The 17,724-nt window shown below is 36.6% G+C and overlaps 1 protein-coding gene across 2 annotated transcripts in view; it reads left to right on the forward strand.

The window, feature by feature from the left end:
* Positions 1–606: 606 nt before the first annotated feature.
* Positions 607–17,724, forward strand: part of CFAP300 (cilia and flagella associated protein 300) — a 49,712-nt gene continuing 32,594 nt past the window's right edge. For both annotated transcript variants that reach the window (XM_054592220.1, XM_054592221.1), the window contains exons 1-4: positions 607–716; positions 921–1,002; positions 7,415–7,487; positions 14,333–14,499. In XM_054592220.1, the coding sequence (XP_054448195.1) occupies positions 607–716; positions 921–1,002; positions 7,415–7,487; positions 14,333–14,499 (432 nt within the window). The remainder of the gene's footprint in view (positions 717–920; positions 1,003–7,414; positions 7,488–14,332; positions 14,500–17,724) is intronic.

A 17,724-nucleotide genomic window follows, 5' to 3' on the forward strand; every position in this document is an offset into this window, starting at 1 on the left:
TACAAAAGGTAATTTTCAACACAAAGAAAGAAATACATGTTTCTATTAAACAGCATATTGTACTGCAGTATGTATGCAAAAAATTGTTTTAGCCTTCAGGTGCAATTCTACAAAAAAAAAGAGTCAGGTGGTATAACAGAAGTCTCCCAAGTAGTCACGTAGACATCTGTCTTCCAAAATAGATAAACCTAATTAATTCAGAATAATTTTTCTTCAGAAATGTTTGAGTCATCAAATTTAGATAACTATACATCCAAGATTGCAGGATTTAAGAGAGTAAATTAACCCATGCACAGTAATTATTATTAAGTTCATTTCTACACGAATATATTGGCAATTTTTCCTCGCCTCGGACCCTTAGTTACCATAGCTGCTAGGCCAGGCGTGGAAAAGTGCCAGCGCCCTGGTACCAGGGAAGGGCGTTGGCCCCAGTTCCCAGAGAAGCCAAAGCTGACGTCCTCTCTTGACCGCCCACGCCCCGCGGTGAGGCCGCAAGACGCGGTCCAGGTGTACGCTTGGCCCCGCCCCACTCCGCCCCGCCCCCACGGCGTCGGGTCGCCGCGTCTCTATGGAAACGGCCCCCACTCAGGCGCCGCGGAGACCACAATGGCTGCAGCGGAGTCCGGTGATTCGGGAGGCTACTACTTCAGATTCCTGCCTCAGAAAACCTTCCAGTCTCTAAGCACCAAGGAGACCACGAGCCGGCTCCGCCAGTGGTGAGAGGCCAAGGGGCAAGGATAGAAGAGCCCCTTGTCCTTCGCGGCCGGGGTCGAGGCGGACCGGATTGGGGCAGCCCCATCCTGAGTGAAACCGCGAGGCAGCAGTGACGCACGCGCAGGGGTTCCGGGGGTGGTACTGGCCGAATGTACTCTCAGAGGGTGCGAGGCCGAAGCTGACTTTTTTTTCCTCTTCTGCTCCAGGTCCATGCTGGGCAGAATCAAGGCACAGGCGTTCGGGTTTGACCAGGTGTTTCAGCCCTATCGGAAGGATGATTTCGTTATGGTTGGTATGGGCGTTGGAAAGTTCCTAGCGTCTCTCCTGATTTTGACTTTTTTTTCCTAGTTAGGCAGACGTTCTTGTGAACACTCGATTACTAAGTGATGTCGTTTTCTTGGAGCCTGAGAATAATGAAAGTTGCTAGTGATACATTTTAAAAGGATCTTTTACATTTCCCATCCCCATACATTTGCTCATTTTCCGTATCATAGAGATCTTTACAATTTTGAAAAGTCACTCTCTCGCTCCTTCTCTCTGGAAAATCAGTCTCTACTTCATTTTTTGGTATTATTACCCAGCTTTATCACCAGGCTTAGCTTCAAATTACTTTTGGTTGTTTCTTAAAGTCAAATCAAGCTTTATGAGAGCAGGCTCTAAAAGCAGTTCCAAATGAAAAATTCCAAAAAAAGGATTAAGTCTTTAGCTACTAGAAATGAGTGCTTTGAAAAGGGAAAAACTTGAAAGTACAAGTTCAGGTGCGTTAGTTAAAATTCATTCATGGTTTTAATTCCTGGGTGTTTTCTCCTCAGTCAAATGGAAAATTCTGTTATGGTCTGTGATACTATCTTTGCCATTCTTGTCCTCAGGCATTGATTTATTCAGTAATTCTCAAACACTTCCTAAGGGCCTACCATGTGCTAGAAATTCCATCAAGTGCTGGGAATACAAGACCTAACAAGACAGGCAAGCCTGGCTTTCGGGGATCTTACAGGCCTGTAGCAAGCTGCCAATAAGTACAGTGAGGAAAACAATAGCCCAAATAATAAAACAACATATTTACTGGGACAGTGTATTAGTTTCCCAGGGCTGCTGTAGCAAAGTATCACAAAAGAGATGGCTTAATACAACAGAAATGTACTATCTCACAGTTTTGGAAGAGAGAAGTTCAAAATCAAGGTGACAGCTCCCTCTGAAATCTGTAGGGAGAAACCCTTCCTAACCTTCTCCCAGCTTCTAGTGGTTGTCAGCAATCTTCAGCACTCCTTGGCTTGCAGTACTTCAATCTCTACCCCTGTCCAAGTCCCTTAGCCCTCTCTTTTCATGGGTCTATGGCTGTGTCTCTTCTCTTTTTATAAGAATACCAGTAAATATTCTTATGTTTAAATAAGAAGGCCCACCCTACTCCAGTGAAACATCATCTTAACTAATTATATGTGCAACAATCCTGTTTCCAACTAAGATCACTTTCTGAGGTTCAAGAAAGGGCATGAATTTTGGTGGGCAAACTAATTCAACCCTTAACAAGATAAATGGGTTAAGTGTCTATTTCTCTTTCCCCAGGACTATTATGTTAATATAATGTAATGCTATTATAACATTGTTGGTGATAACATTTCTCAAATATTCATGGTTAGATTTTTGTAGTTTTATATTTTTCATTTATGCTAGCTCTGGCCCTATAGTTAATGATTTTTTTTTTAAAAAAAAAGAACATCAGGATTTAATTCACTGAATTTGAGAGTGCTGTAAAAATTTTAATGTAAGTCACTTATTCTTACTATGTCCCTGTTGGGGGTTGTTAAAAAGATCTGATCTCAGCTTGTAGAGCTTATAGAGTTTTGGAAGCTAGAAATGCAGAATATTCTTGACAACACAATAACATAATTGCTATAATGGAGGATATATCAGGTGCCCTAGGCACAGGAGAAAGAGACCACTCAATGGAGGGGCGTTGGTGTTGGGAAAAATTTCATGGATGACAGTGTAGAATTCATTTGGGTTGTGCTGTTGGCACAGAGTTCATCAATAGATTCAAGACTCATCCATAATGCACAACCAATTTCCTTAATACCAGGCAATTTTTTCTAATATTCAAAATCTTCATGTTTATCCTATTTGTTTTTCCTGTGAGGTAGATGGTATTATTCCCATATTTCAGTTCAAAGAAGTGTACTCATACAATCAGTATTTTTACTCATGTAACTAATTGGGAGGAAATAAAGCATTGTGGCCAAGAGCATGACCTGGGAGGGGATTTACATTGAAGATAATGGGTCTTCAGGGCCCCTCATTGGCTCAGGCTCTTCACTTGTGGAAGCCCCTTCCAAGGAACTCTGATTCTACCAATATGGTCACATGGTCATATGTTTTTGAAATTTTTCAAAAATAGATGTTTTTGTATTCTCAGAGCCACTAAAATTGTGTAAGCTGAAGGCCCTAAAAAACCTGGATCCTCTTGATTTGTCCTCTAGTTAGCTGTCTGTGTTCAAATTCCAGTTCTGCCACTTACATGACACTGGGCAAGTTACTTAACCTTCTTTGATCTCTGTTCACTTTTCTGCAAAATGACACACAAGTATTTTTTAATATAAAAATACTACTGAAAATCTGAGAGAATTGTTATGAAAATTAAAGGAAATAATATATACAAAATATGTCACAAATACCTGGCTCATTTTGTTAACATTTGTATACTACTTTACAAAGTGTTTTTCTATAGCAATAGTGACTCCTACTTGCCAGATTAGCTTTCAGCACTTTTTGTACATTTGTCACTAATCTTTACAACAATCTGGCAAATTTGGTGTTTCAAGCCCCATTTTATAGACGAAGAACTAAAGCTCAGAATGGTTAAATAGTCTGTGCAAGTATGCCCAGCAAATGGCAAAATCCTGGCCTTCTGACTTAAACAAACATGTCATTTCTACAATACTATAAAACGTCATAACTAAACTTCTAGTCTCATGTCCATAAAGTGCAGACTTTTACCTGAGCAGGTGGCTGTCCCAAATAAAATTAGGATTCCTTAAGGGATAGGAGAGAATTGATATTGGGTCGGAGACCAGCAGTGTGCCGTATAGATGATAGATTCAAATATCTTACTTATATTTCCTATGTGCGGCATAGAGTAGGCATACATTAAAAATTATATAGAAAATATTAATTTAGAAATACTTTTCAAGCATTTTGTGAAACAAGTTTATTCAAATCGTCACATGCATTTTATCATCAGCATCTTTGTTATCACTGTAATTAGTTTATGAATCATCTTTTTCCAAAACACATCAGCTTTCCTAAAGCTATTTGAGATACAGAGAATCCCTCCTAATGCCTCACTGGAATTCTCTAACAAACCCAAAATACCATATACGAACATTAGGGTAGGGTGTTTTTTTAAATTAATTTAGGTGTATAGCTGTCATCCCAATAACATAACTATCACTTCATTTGAGGGGCCTTTATGAAGACTTCCATTGGCTCCAGATCAATTCACTGCAGGCTACTTAGCCTTCTTCCGTTTATAATGATACCTAAATGTAATTGTAAGTTGATACTCCCCAGGAAAAATTACTAAATATTAATTAAATTTCCTCCTTTTACTGATTTGTTCAAAGATCTCTCAAAACCAGTACTGATATAGAGGTTAATTCCAGCTTGTTACTTTTCAAACATGTATGTTATATAAACTAAAATACTTGCACAAACACTCTTTACTTTGAAAGACTTCATAAAGTTATGAAGCAACTTCTTTTTTCTGAGGAAAATTTTGGGGAAACCTTACTTTTTAATTGGGCATGTATGGTACCTGTAACATGTTTACCCTTGTCCACCACTTGACGTAAACTCCATGAAAACAGAGACTTTGTTTTGCTTGGCAAAATGTAGACATTCACAAATACTTGTTGAATGTGTTAATCTTCACCCCATAATGGGAGCCGTCTTCGCTGTTCCTTATTAAATGATATTCATTCTGCCTGGTGTTTTCATACAAAATTTCCAGGAGTCGCGTTTTGATTCCTCTGGCTCCCTTTGTCCCTGCTTCCTAAATGTTCATTTAATTCATATATTTCTGTACCTCCCTACTTACTGTGGGCTTGACTCATGTGAATATCACATCTTCCTGTCTTACAACAGAAGCCTCCCGGATCCTAACCAGCCTCTATAGTCCTTCAGTTCATTCTCTTTTCTACAGCCAGAATGAACTTCTGAAAATGCCTCTAATCACTTTTTCTCTGTTTAAAGCCCTTCAGTGTCTTTTACTGCCTGTAGATCAAAATGCTAATCAATATGGGTAAATCTTAGATGAAGATCAAAATTTTTAACTTGACCTACAAGGTCTACTTTAACTCCCCAACCTCATCTGGCCGTTACCCCCTTCAACTCTGGCCACATTGAACCTCTTTACTTTTTTTGATTGGGATGCCCTGTCCTATCTCATATTAATGACCTTAAATTTGCCATTTTCTCCATCTTAAAAAAAATACAGTCTTTCCAGTGTCATGCTCGAACATGCAGATCAGGACAGCTTGACTGCTAAATTTTCAGGAACCTTTGTTTGCTGATTGCTAAACTGGTAGCAGCGTAGAATCCATGGAAATTAGCAGATGCTATGAATCAGGGCTTTTTGTTGAGGGGAAAGGGGTATCAGTTGTTAAACATTTACCAGTATGCCCCTTTGGCCAGCTAACTGCTACTCACCTTTTCGATCTAAACCTAAATTGTTATTTGTGCATTAACCTTTCTTCCCAATGTCATTAGATTAGATCTTCCTATTATGTACTTCTATAACACCTGGCACTTCTTCATAAAAATCATGGCATGTTAGTAATATCTCCCCTTTTAGTCTGTAAACTCCATGGAACTGTATCTTTGATTTTGGAATTAGAAGTCAAGGGTATTTTTTTTTTTTTTTTTTTTTAGTTGAGTAAAGGGAGCAGGAGCCAGATACAGAAGAATAACTGGTAGAGAAGTGAAACAGATAGATTCCTCTTTCAGGAAGCTATTTAGGAAAAGAGTAAATAAGAGAAATATTTATTTCAACAATCTAAGCACAAGGAACAATTCATAGAGTCAACAACCTTTCTCTATTCCAATCTAATCCTATCCCCTACCTTCTCCACCTGCCCCACCTCCTCCTTCCCACAACACTACAACCACCACTTCTCAGGTAACTACTATTAATGTTTTGGTAGATACTCTTCCACACTTAACATTCATATAAATAGAGGCTATATCTTGTTTTTCATCATACACATTACTCTTAAACTACTCTTTTTGTACCCAAAATGCTTATGGTTTTCCTTCAGAGTCAATACAGCAGATGTTTATTGAGTAATTGCTATGTGCCAGGCCCCATTCTAAGTCTTGGGAATATAGCAGTTAGTAAGAAAAACAGGTTCCTACTTTTGTGGAGCTTACATTCTATTCAAATGTGTACTTTGTTTTCAGTAACAGAATACCACCTAGTGTAAATGTACTGCATTTTATTCAGCCCTTCTATTGATGGACATTGAACCTGTTTCCAGGTTTTGACACTGCTATAAAAAAATTCTCATATTGTACGTAAATCTTAATCTATTGGCAATTTTATTTCTGCAGGACACATACCTCAGAGTAGAATTTGTTTGATCATAAGATATGCATGTTTTTAATGTTCAAGATTAATATCCAGTTACTTCCCGAAAGGTTGTAAAAATTCATACTTTCACCAGCAGTGTGTGAGAGTGCATAGTTCCTGGTACTTTCGCCAAAGTTACAAGTCTTTAAATCTTGCCAATGTAATGGGTAAAAGTAATGTCTTACGGTTTTTATTTTCATTTCTCTCACTGGTCTTGAAGTTCAGTATCTTTTCATAAGTTTATTGGCTATTTGTATTTTTTATGTGACTTTTTATATCCTTTGACCATGTTTAAATCAGACTTTTCAAAATCTTAACCTTTCGGGATGTTAGCACCCATTTTTAAAAAATCATGTTTGTTTCAAATATTTTCTCCCAATCTTTTGTTTTTCTTTTCTTTTATTGCTCATCATAGACATCATTATTTTTACTGATTGCCTACCCCCTTTTGAACATACATGTGATTTGGGTGGAATTTTATTTTTAGGAAGTCCAAAGTAGAACCCAAAACACTTGCCTCCTTTGCAATCAGCACAAACCTGGGGTCCAGGTTTACCAGTCAAACTTCCCAGTGCAGGACTGGGATTTCAAAGTGAGCAACTTAAGGAAAGAGGTGCACAGAGAATCCATTTCACTGGTAAAGGTGATGGCAGAGGCATTCAGCTTTCAGGCAGGGCAGTCCTGGCACAGCAGTGGCCTTAGTGAGGAGAATGGGTGGTGACAGCTTCCTGTAGTGCTTGATGGGGCTGCAGCAAGGAAGACTGTTTTCTCCTCAGGGCCATTCTATATATGATTTTGGGTTGTTCCCAGGGCCCAACATTTAGCCCATTCTTTCCACCTCCTGAAAATTATGTGGACTATTATAATTTGACGTACAGTGGTGTTCATACTGTTCCAACTTGAAGATAATAAAACTTCATTTCTTTATAAAGCATTTGTTACTTAGACATTTTACCAATTTAAAATTTGTCTTTCCCCAATTGCATTAAATGAGATTTTACTATAGTTATTTTAAAAGGTAGTTCTTATTATTGTTTAGAATAAATTATCTAATTTGTTTTCCTCAAATTTGTATTTTAGGCTTTTTTCAAAGACCCAAATGTTATTTCCAATTTGAAGTTGCTTTCAGATTCTGGACAGTGGATTACATTAGGTAAATAAAATGTATGTTTATCTTTTCAGATGACTATTTTACTATTATAACAAAGTTTTGCCTCAGGAATTTTTATTAAAATACAAATTGTGACTAGTCATTTGTTTGATAACATCAAAGTCAAATATGATTAGCTGTGCCAGGCCTGCCCCGCATCTTTCTCCTGACTCAGCACATAAGAGCAATTTTTCTCTTTTCGTTAATTTGGAAAGTACTTTTTTTGTACATTTCATGGACTCTGCCAGGTACAGGGAAAATTAAAATGAATGAGAGAAAATCTATATTCAAAGAACTTGTTATGGGAAAAATATGTGCAATAAAGGTGAAACCTACCATAGCAGTGGAAGCAAAAGGAGGGGAGTGGTCAGTTCTACACAGGGGAAGGGATTCGGTAAAATTCCACTGATCTGAGGAAAAATCTCATTTGAGACAGGATAATGGATTTCTGGTAGGAATTAGCCTCTTTGTAATACCCTTTAAAAAATAATAATACTTAACCCCAATAATTTAAAAAAAAATAAAATCTTGGAAGAGTCTTAAGTTCTCAAAAGGAGAACTTTATATAGCTAATGTTTTCATGGTGCATTGAAAGACAGCTAGAAATTTTTAAAGAAAATTACCTAAACACGTAGGAACACTCAAATTTCTAAGTAACTCTCAGATCAAGGAGTAAATAGAGCATTAATAGAAGATTATTTTGAAAACAAAAACACCGCCATATATATTTTCAAATTTATATTTTATTTTTATTTTTTAAATTACAGTTGGCATACAATACTATTTTAGTTTCAGGTGTACATCCCCATGATTAGACATTTATATAACTTATGAAGTGATCATCCCAGTAAGTCTAGTACCCATGTGACATCAAACATGGTTATTACTGTATTATTGACTATATTCCCAACACTGTACTTTCTATCCCCATGACTGTTTTTATTATTTGCCATTTGTACTTCTTAATCCCTTCAACTTTTTTCACTATTCCCCAACTGCTCCTCCCATCTGGCAACCATCAATTTGTATATGAACACTTTATTTTAAATTTTAGATTTAAGCCTCTTAACAGTCGTCATTCCATTTAGAAGGAAAATCTGGTTGGTAATGTGAATTGTGCTCAAGAAAAAGCAAGTTGATTTTAAATTGGATGGGGTTGTTTTGGTGAATTCTTACGTTGCATTTTTATGGAATTCTAGTAGCGTTGGACAGAAATAACTTTTCTTAGTATTAGTCAAGAGCAAGATTACAGTTTATGATGTTAGACTTAGTAGGTCAGATTTTATTGCTTTTGGCTAAAGGACTACTGCAAAATTTACAGAATAAAAAGCTGGTACAACATGATCTTCAGACTACTTACAAAGTTAAACTGAAGATCTGAGTAAAATTTACCAATTCATAATTGTCAAAAGGAAATAATGAGCCATGTATCACTCTGTTTATAAATCATGTTTACAGTAACCAGTCAATTCATTTACAAAAAATAAGATTCAGTGAAAAAAAAATGGTCAAGCTTCCCCTGTGTTGGTACATATTTCACTAAACACTTTTTTTTTTTTAATTTTTTAAAAAAAGGCACTGCAAAAAGAAAGGTTTTAAAACTCCACATGTGCCTGACAGAATCAATTAGAAGTAGTCCAAAAAATAGGGCAGAAGAGGTAGCACTCATTTCAGAAGCAGACATTTCTAGTGGATTGCTAATATTCTTCCATTAGCTTGTTTTTCTCTCTCCCTACTTTTATTTCTTCTTCTGAAATATGGTCATCTTCCCTCTAATTTTCCTCTGGTGCCTTTGATAAACAAAGAAACAGCTTTTTAAAATGAGAACAAGAACTTTCTTCTAGCGAGGAAAGTAATGTTAAAGAGAGTGAAATGGAACCTCCTTTACTACCGACCGCACTGCCTTGATTACCAGTTGTGAGTGTTGCTTCATCCTCTCGGCCAGTGGCCATAGCACCCTTCATTTAGCCACACTTTGCTCTTTTTTTTTAATGTACATATAACAGATGCGTTCCGTGTGCTCAGCTAAGAACATTATACACATTCTCAAAACAGCTCTGAGAGAGAAATTATATATATATAATTTCACAAATGAGGAATCAGAAGCATGAGCTAAGTAATTACACTACTCTGGATATAGTAAATTCTCAAATCCACGCTCCAGAATTCAAGACCTTGACCACTGCACCATCCTGCCTCTGCCACTTCCACGTTAATGAGGTTGCCAAGAAAGCACAGACTTGGACACAAAATAAAAATGAAACACCCTGTGTATTATAATGCTAGTATCAAGAGGAAAAAATAATACATTTTAATTTTCTGTGTGATCAGAGTGATGCATTATATATCTAATAAATGCTGGAGACATAATTTAACCAAATTCCTATGTAACAGATAGCATGTGCAATGAACTGAATCATATCCCTCCAAAATTCTTATATTGAAGCCTTAATCTTCATTGTGATGGTATTTGGAGATAAAGCCTTTAGGAAATAATTAAATTTATTATGAGGTCTTGAGAGGCTCTCATGATGGGATTAGTGCCCTTATTAGAAGAGGAGGAGATAGCAGTGCTCTCTGCAACCTGTGAACAAAGGTAGAAGGCAGCCATCTGCAAAACAAGGAGTCTTCACCAAGAAACAAATCAGCCGGCACCTTGATCTTAGGCTTCCTAGCCTCCAGAACTGTGAGAAATAAATGTCTGTTGTTTAAACCACCTGGTCTATGGTATTATGTGATAGCAGACTGATCTAACTAACACAGATTTTGGAAGTGGAGTGCTGCTGTAACAAATAACAAACTTGTGGAAGTGTTTGAAACTGTGTGATGGAAATGGGTATGTGATGAATGACTTTTGAGGTACATGCTGAAAATACAGATATTAAGGTTGAGTCTAGTGAGTTTTTAGATGGCAATGAGGAACATTACTGGAAACTGGTGGAAAGGCAGTCCTTGTCATAAAATGGCAAAGAACCTGACTGAACTGTTTTATGAAAGGTAGAACTCACAAGCAATAAAAATGGATATTTAATTGAAGGGACTTCTAATCAAAGTGTCAAAGAATCAGCTTACGTCTTGTAGAATGCTTATAGTAAAATATGAAAAGAGAGGAGAAATTGAACAAGGAATTGTTAAGCAAAAAGGAACCAGAACTTGAAGGTCTGGAAAATTCTCAGCATATCCGTATTGCAAAAAAACAGGAAAGCTTGTTCTGAAAAGAACACTAAGCAACCATTTGTTAAAGTGATCACAGAGTCAGTTTGTGGACTTAATCAACCATTTCAGCAGAAGCCAGGAATAGAGATGCGGATTTTACAGGCAAAGACACACCAATGAGAACTAAAGGGAACAGGGGGAAAAAACAAGACAAAGTTAAAGCTGTCAAATATTTTATATCATACAGGAGTATACCATAGAGCCATTTAGCTGCAAAAATGCTCTGTTTTTCAAGAAAAGGGAAGAACTGAGAATGCAGAGATCATCAAGACCACCCCCTCAGTTTCAACAACACATTGCATCTTGGGGAGAGAATCACAGAGGTGGAGCCACTGCCCTAGTGGACCTGGAAGGCAGCATATTGAACCAACGAGGAGGATTATTGGGGCTTAAAATCTAATGGAATTTGCCTTGATAAGTTTTAGGCTTGCTTGGAATAATCATTTGTTCCTTCTCTTCTGTTTCTCTCTTTTGTAATGAAAATGTCTGTCCCTGTTCCTGTCTCACCACTGTATTTTGGAAGCACATAACTTGTCTGGTTTCACAGGTTCATAGCTGGAGAGGAACTTTGCCTCAGGATGGATCTTAACCTCTAGTCTCACCCATACCTGATTTAGATGATATTTAAATGACACTTTGGTCTTTTAGACTTTAGAGTTGATGTTGGAATGATTAAGACTTTTGGTGCTGTTTGGATAGAATAAATGTATTCTGTGTATGAGAAGGACGTGAAGTTTGGGGTCCAGGTGCAGAATGCAATAGACTGAATTGTGTCCTTTCAAAATTCATACATTGCAGTCCTAACCTTACCCATGACCTGATCGAACCCTAATTACTTTCCAAGGGCCCCATGTCCAAGTACCATTACGTTGGGGATTAGGGCTTCAACATAATAGTTTTAGAGGGACACAGTTCAATCCATAGCAAATACTATTTCTCTGCCTCAGATTAAGTAGTCTGTATTTAACTGTCTTCTCTCAGCAACCAAACCCTCCTGTCACTCCTAAATTCAGAGCTTGGGTACATTTGTTAAAATGGCAGGTTGCCCAATGTTAATCCCTCATTCTGTGGCCACCAACCCATCGTCAAGACTGTCTTGCTCTTCACTGCTCTTGTTTTTTGGTCTTGTAATATTTCAAAAATCTACTCAATTATATTGTGTGGCCTTTTCACTGTAATCCCCCAGATTTTGTTTCTGAAACAAAAGGAGCTTTTCTTAGCAGCAATGCTTTTGGAATTACTGAGGCATATACAGTTCTTGGCTTTGGGCATCCTTCTTCCCTTTACACTAGCCCAAGTCAGGTCCTAGCACAACTCTAGATGGACAACCAGAGGGAAGAAGTGCAAATAATCACTGGTATTACTCCTTTGAATCTCAAGCAACTTCTGGGGTCAAAGAGCTGGCAAATGTGTAGGGAGAGGATATACCAAGGGTCACCACATTTGGTCTGCAATCTCCCTAACGTAAGAAGAGCACTACTACACTATATCTGAGTGAGAGAGAAATAAATATATATGCAAAAAAGAAATTGATTCATTGAGGCAATAATAAAGATACTTTAATTTTTATGTATTTCTGTAATAGAACTACTAGTAATGAAAAATCCATCCCTGAAAGACATATTCAGGAAATAAGTGTGGAATAGGGAGTAGAGAGTACTAAAACTACAAGAGAAAAAAGCAACAAAAGACCATGATTTTAAGTTTCTCTAATTCTAAACTTATAATAACTTGATTAGGACCTAGTTGGAAATTTACCTTTAAAAGGAAAACCCTTTTTTTTTTCCAATAAACACTGTAAATAAGGTCACAATGAAGAAATTTTTAGATGGAGAACATTTTCAAGACACCCTTAAGGACTTTAGAAATACCTTTTAGTTACATTAATTAAAATTTTTGTAATGTGCACTAAGAAAAATGCAAATCCAAAGTCATATAAAGTAATTCCTGTGCTTTTATAGGCAATTCTGATATACTAGGTCTATCTGGAAAAAGTCCAGCAGTTGTTAATATAATGAGAATGGTCTGCGCATTGATGTAACCTGGCAGCCAAGGAGAGTAGACTGGAATGTGTATGTGTGAACAATGACAACTTTACTGTACTACTTAGTGGGGGTGATAGATGCTTTTGAGTGAGCATGTATACTGTGTGGCCGTTGCATTCAAAATGACTGGGCAAGCAGAACAATGAATCTGCATAAAATTTTGCATTAAGCTTGAACATTCCTCCATGGAAACCATGCAGATGATTCAGAAGGCTTTCAGAGATGATGCAGTGAGTGCAGCACACATAAAGGGTGGCACAAATGCTTCAAAGATTGTCTAGAATCTGTTGAAAGTGATCCATGTTCTGGAAGGCCTGCAACAAGCAAACATCTGGGATCATTAAATGTGTATGGGCTGCAATCAACAAAGATAGGTGACTAACAGTGCGAGAACTAGAAGCTGATCTGGGGATTCCAAAAACTCTGAGATTTTGATGCAGGATCTTGGCATGAAATATGTCATGGCAAAATTCATTTCGTAGCTTCTGCTGTCAGAGCAGAAGGAACATCATGCAGCAGTGGCTAATGGTTTAATTCAAACCACTACCAACGAACCGTTTCCTCAAGGAGGTCATAACTGAAGATAAATTGTGGGTCTACAACTATGATCCAGGAATGAAAGCCCAGTCATCCCACTGGAATTCGCCTGGTTCTCCACACCCGTAGAAGACATGGCTAAGTGGAAGCAAGATCAAGACCATGTTAACTGTGTTTTTTCATTGGGAAGGTGTTGTCCATCATGAGTATGCCCCTCCAGGCCAAACAATTACTAAGGAGTAAGACCTCAATGTTCTTCGTGGATTGAGAGATGCAATATGATGAAAACAGATGCAACTATGGGCAACTGGTGATTGGCAGCGTCATCACAACAATGCATGCCCACTCATGAATCACGTCTCATGCAGAATTTTTTGGTGAAACACTAAATCACCCTGGTGACCCAGTCCCGCTACAGCCCAGGTTTGGTGCCCTTCAACTTCTGACTTTTCCCAAAACTAAAATCACCTTTGAAAGGGAAGAGATTTCAGACTGTTGATGAGATTCAGGAAAATACAAGGGGGCAGATGATGGCGATTCCAACAAAGGATTTTGCAGGGTGTTTTTTTAAACAGTGGAAGAGATTCTGGGAGAACTGTGTGAGGTCCCAACATGCCTGCTTTGAAGGGAACAGAGGCATCATTGGCCTATGTATAATGTTTCTTGTATCTTCAATACTAAATGTCTCTATTTGTCATAGTACATGGCTGGATACTTTCTGAACAGATCTTGTATGCATTAAAAGTGACCTAAGAACCCTGTATTATACACAAAATAAAAAAAAATCTTCATTTTAGGGTACTTTCTAATTTACATATCCATCATCTAGGCCTGAAGTGGTGAAATTTTATTATAAACTTTTAATGATTAATAAAAACCAAAAAGTTCCAAAATAAAAATTTAATAAGATTATTTAATGTATCTTTTACATATATCAAGACGTGTTAGATTTCATTACTTTGAATCTCTGTATAGCAATGCTTGTTTTGGAAATAATTGAGAATGCTTAATTAATTTTTCTATGTGTATTTATAAAATATCATTTTTCAGGAACTGAAGTGAAAAAAATTGAAGCTATAAATGTTCCTTGCACACAGCTTTCAATGTCATTTTTTAGACGGTTATACAATGAAGATATTGTACGAGACAGTGGACATATTGTTAAATGTTTAGATTCTTTTTGTGATCCCTTTCTCATTTCTGATGAGTTACGAAAGGTAAGTACAGAATTTTTAAATTTCACAGTAAAATTTTGTTTTAGGAAATGCTTATCAGAAATGTTTGCCTGTCTAAAGTCCATAAAATACCTCTTTTCAATGAATAATGATGAGTAGTAAGTATTACATTGGTAGGTTTCTTCTTGGAAGAGAGTTTTACTATCAACTTAATTATTTGTGTATTTCAGAAGTTCCCAGCTGGGTGCTACTGACATTTAATGGGTTGAGGCCAAGGATGCTGCTAAACACAGGATAGCCCTTCACAACAAAGTTATCTGGCCCCAAGTGTCAGTAGTGTTAAGTAAGGTAGAGAAATCCTGGTCTATATAATTGATGGCTATTTTTCTTCAATGTGATGCTCTTAACATATCAAATGAGTATTAAAAATGTACCTGGAGTAAAAGAATCTTTATCTCATCACTGAGATCAAAAGAGCCACTTGATTAAGTTAATTTTGTTTTGGTGAGAAGTGTACTGACTGAACTTGGAATCAGATTATTTACCTAATTTCTGAGTTATGTATTATTTACAAGATAATAATTTCTGAGTTATGTATTTCTGAGTTGTTATTTACAAGATAATAGCCTTAGGACAATCATTCAATATCTTGAGCCTCAAGATCTTCCCTCTACAACATGGAGACCAAAATACCCATTCTAGGCCCTGGCTGGGTAGCTCAGTTGGTTAGAACATTGTCCTGATATGCCAAGTTTGTGGATTTGATTCCTGGTCAGGGCACATACAATAGTCAACCAATTAATGCATTAATAAGTGGAACAACAAACTGATGTTTCTCCTCCCCCTTCTTCTTGCTCTAAAGTCAATAAATGAAAAACTTTTTTAATAACCATTCTATCTTCTTCCTGAAGTGTTGAGAAAATGGGGAATCATTTAAGTGCACTTTTTAAAAAGTGTAAAATGCTATTTAAATGAAATATTATTAACATTTTAATTATTGAAAAAGTATTTACAAAGTGGATACAAATTAGGGCTTTGTTATCAAATACACATTGGGTCAAATACAGGCTCTACCACTTAATAACTGATACTTAACCTCTCTAAGCCTCTATTTCTTTGTCTATAAAATGGGAATAGTATAAGAATTATGTAACAGTGCATTTAAAGTGCTTAGCTCAGTGTCTGTCCCTTAGTAAGCTTTTTACAATATTAACTACTATTACTAATTACAATTATTATTCTACATTAAGAGAGACAGGAGGTAATACAAGTCTAATGTATTGTAAATCCAGATAGGAATGAACTAGGGAAGCTACTGATGCACCATAATGAACAGAACAATCTTGTCTTTAGGAGACCAGGAAGCATTCAGCTAGTCTATTCATTGATCTACACTAGTACAATACCTAAGAGAGCTCTTAGTTTAAGAAAATAAAATGAACTAATTAAGAATAATCAAACTCACCTGATTGAGACTGTACATAGTTTGGTCTTAAGTGTATTTATATATAATGATAATATAAATACTACACAGTGGGATACTATTTATTATTTATTATCTGATATTAATTCCTAGTCCTTCTTACCAAGGATTGGAAATTATTTCAGAATAATTCTATTTCTGAACACAAAGTGTCTGATCTAGTCTGGGTTTCTCTCCCTTGGGTGTGACTAATCTCAGTTCCTCTCTCTGTTAGTGATCTGTGTTGGCATACTTAACTTTTTTAGTCTCAAAAATCGGATTTTCATCTGATTTTCTCATTTCATACTGACCTTCTATGAAAGAAATAGCTCTAAGTCTAAGTCTTCTATTATACTTCATTTTTGTTCTGGTTTTTATCTATGGTAATTATTTTAGTGCTATTGCAACTTAGTGTTGAGTCACCTTAAATTTTAAAACATTGTCCTGATATGCCAAGTTTGTGGATTTGATCCCTGGTCAGGGCACATACAAGAATCAACCAATTAATGCATAAATAAGTGGAATAACAAATTGATGTTTCTCCTCCCCCTTCTTCTCACTCTAAAATCAATAAATGAAAAACTTTTTTAATATCCATTCTATCTTCTAATTTTAGAGAGTTCACCAGCACTTCTATAGAGAGAGCCTCAGCAATGGACTTTTTGAAAAGCAGGATTTGCTTTCCAACAAAGTACTCTGTTTAAAACTGCCTGCTGTGGCCTGTCTTAGTTATGCCATGCATATTCAGGAGGTGCTGGGACTCATCCTGCTAGCTAGTTGCCTGTATGTTTTGCTTGTGTTCTTTGCCACTCTGTGGCAACAGAAAGTTTTAACTTGGTTGCTTTTTGGCTGAAAAATAAATAAATTCCAGATTTAGCCGGAAATTAGAAGGGCCCCCCATTGAGCAGCAACACAGATTCTTTTGGCACACTGTGTGACACAAGTACTGATAATAACCTTCCTCCTAACCACAGCTCGGAAGTTTGGCTCATTAATCATTGCATACAAATCTCTTAGGGTTGTACAACTAAATCTATATGTGAATGGAGAGGGTAGTCAGCCATATAGTGTTATTGTGTTGACATTCATTCCAAAAATTTTTCTAATTATTGTAATTTTTAAATTGCATAGCGTAATCAATTCAATATATGAGAGTGTTCATAAGAAATGTGTTAACCATTCTTTTTTTTACTTTTATTTATTGGGTGACATTCATTAATAAGATCTGTATATTGCATTGTCTGCCCCCCACCCAAAGTCAAATCATCTACCATCACCATGTAGTTAACCTATTAATTTTTAAGAGCTTTAGTCACCGTTGTATTAAGCCAGATCTTTAATGAGCTACAAACTTGGGCTTTAGTATCACATCACTCCTTACAGAGGGGGTGGGAGGAAGAGATAAGAGATATGCAAGTGGCACATCCAGAGGGAAGTAAACTATGGACCACTTCCCCTTACCTGTTTTTTACTATATATAATTTTAACTTTCACCAGGTCATTATAAGTAAACTGTCTATAGACAACACCATAGAGTTTATGTTTTAAAACACCTCATATAATGATCTTGTGATGGATTTTTATTTGTGATTGGGGTTAATAAAGCATTATGCTTTATCAGTTTTTATACTTAAGCATACTTCTTGCTACTAGACAGTGATTGCTGTATAACTTATGTTTTCCTCTTTTTTCTGTAGGGTAGTGTTAAGTGTATGTACAATTTTTATAGCTTTTCTCCATTTAGAGTTCTTTGTGTGTATTTGTTTTCTCTTCCCATTTTATTTCTTGGTAACAGTTTTCTTATT

The sequence above is a fragment of the Pteronotus mesoamericanus genome, unplaced genomic scaffold (genome assembly GCF_021234165.1).
Source record: "Pteronotus mesoamericanus isolate MK-2021 breed Mesoamerican mustached bat unplaced genomic scaffold, CSHL_Meso_final scaffold_36, whole genome shotgun sequence".
Classification (NCBI taxonomy): domain Eukaryota; kingdom Metazoa; phylum Chordata; class Mammalia; order Chiroptera; family Mormoopidae; genus Pteronotus; species Pteronotus mesoamericanus.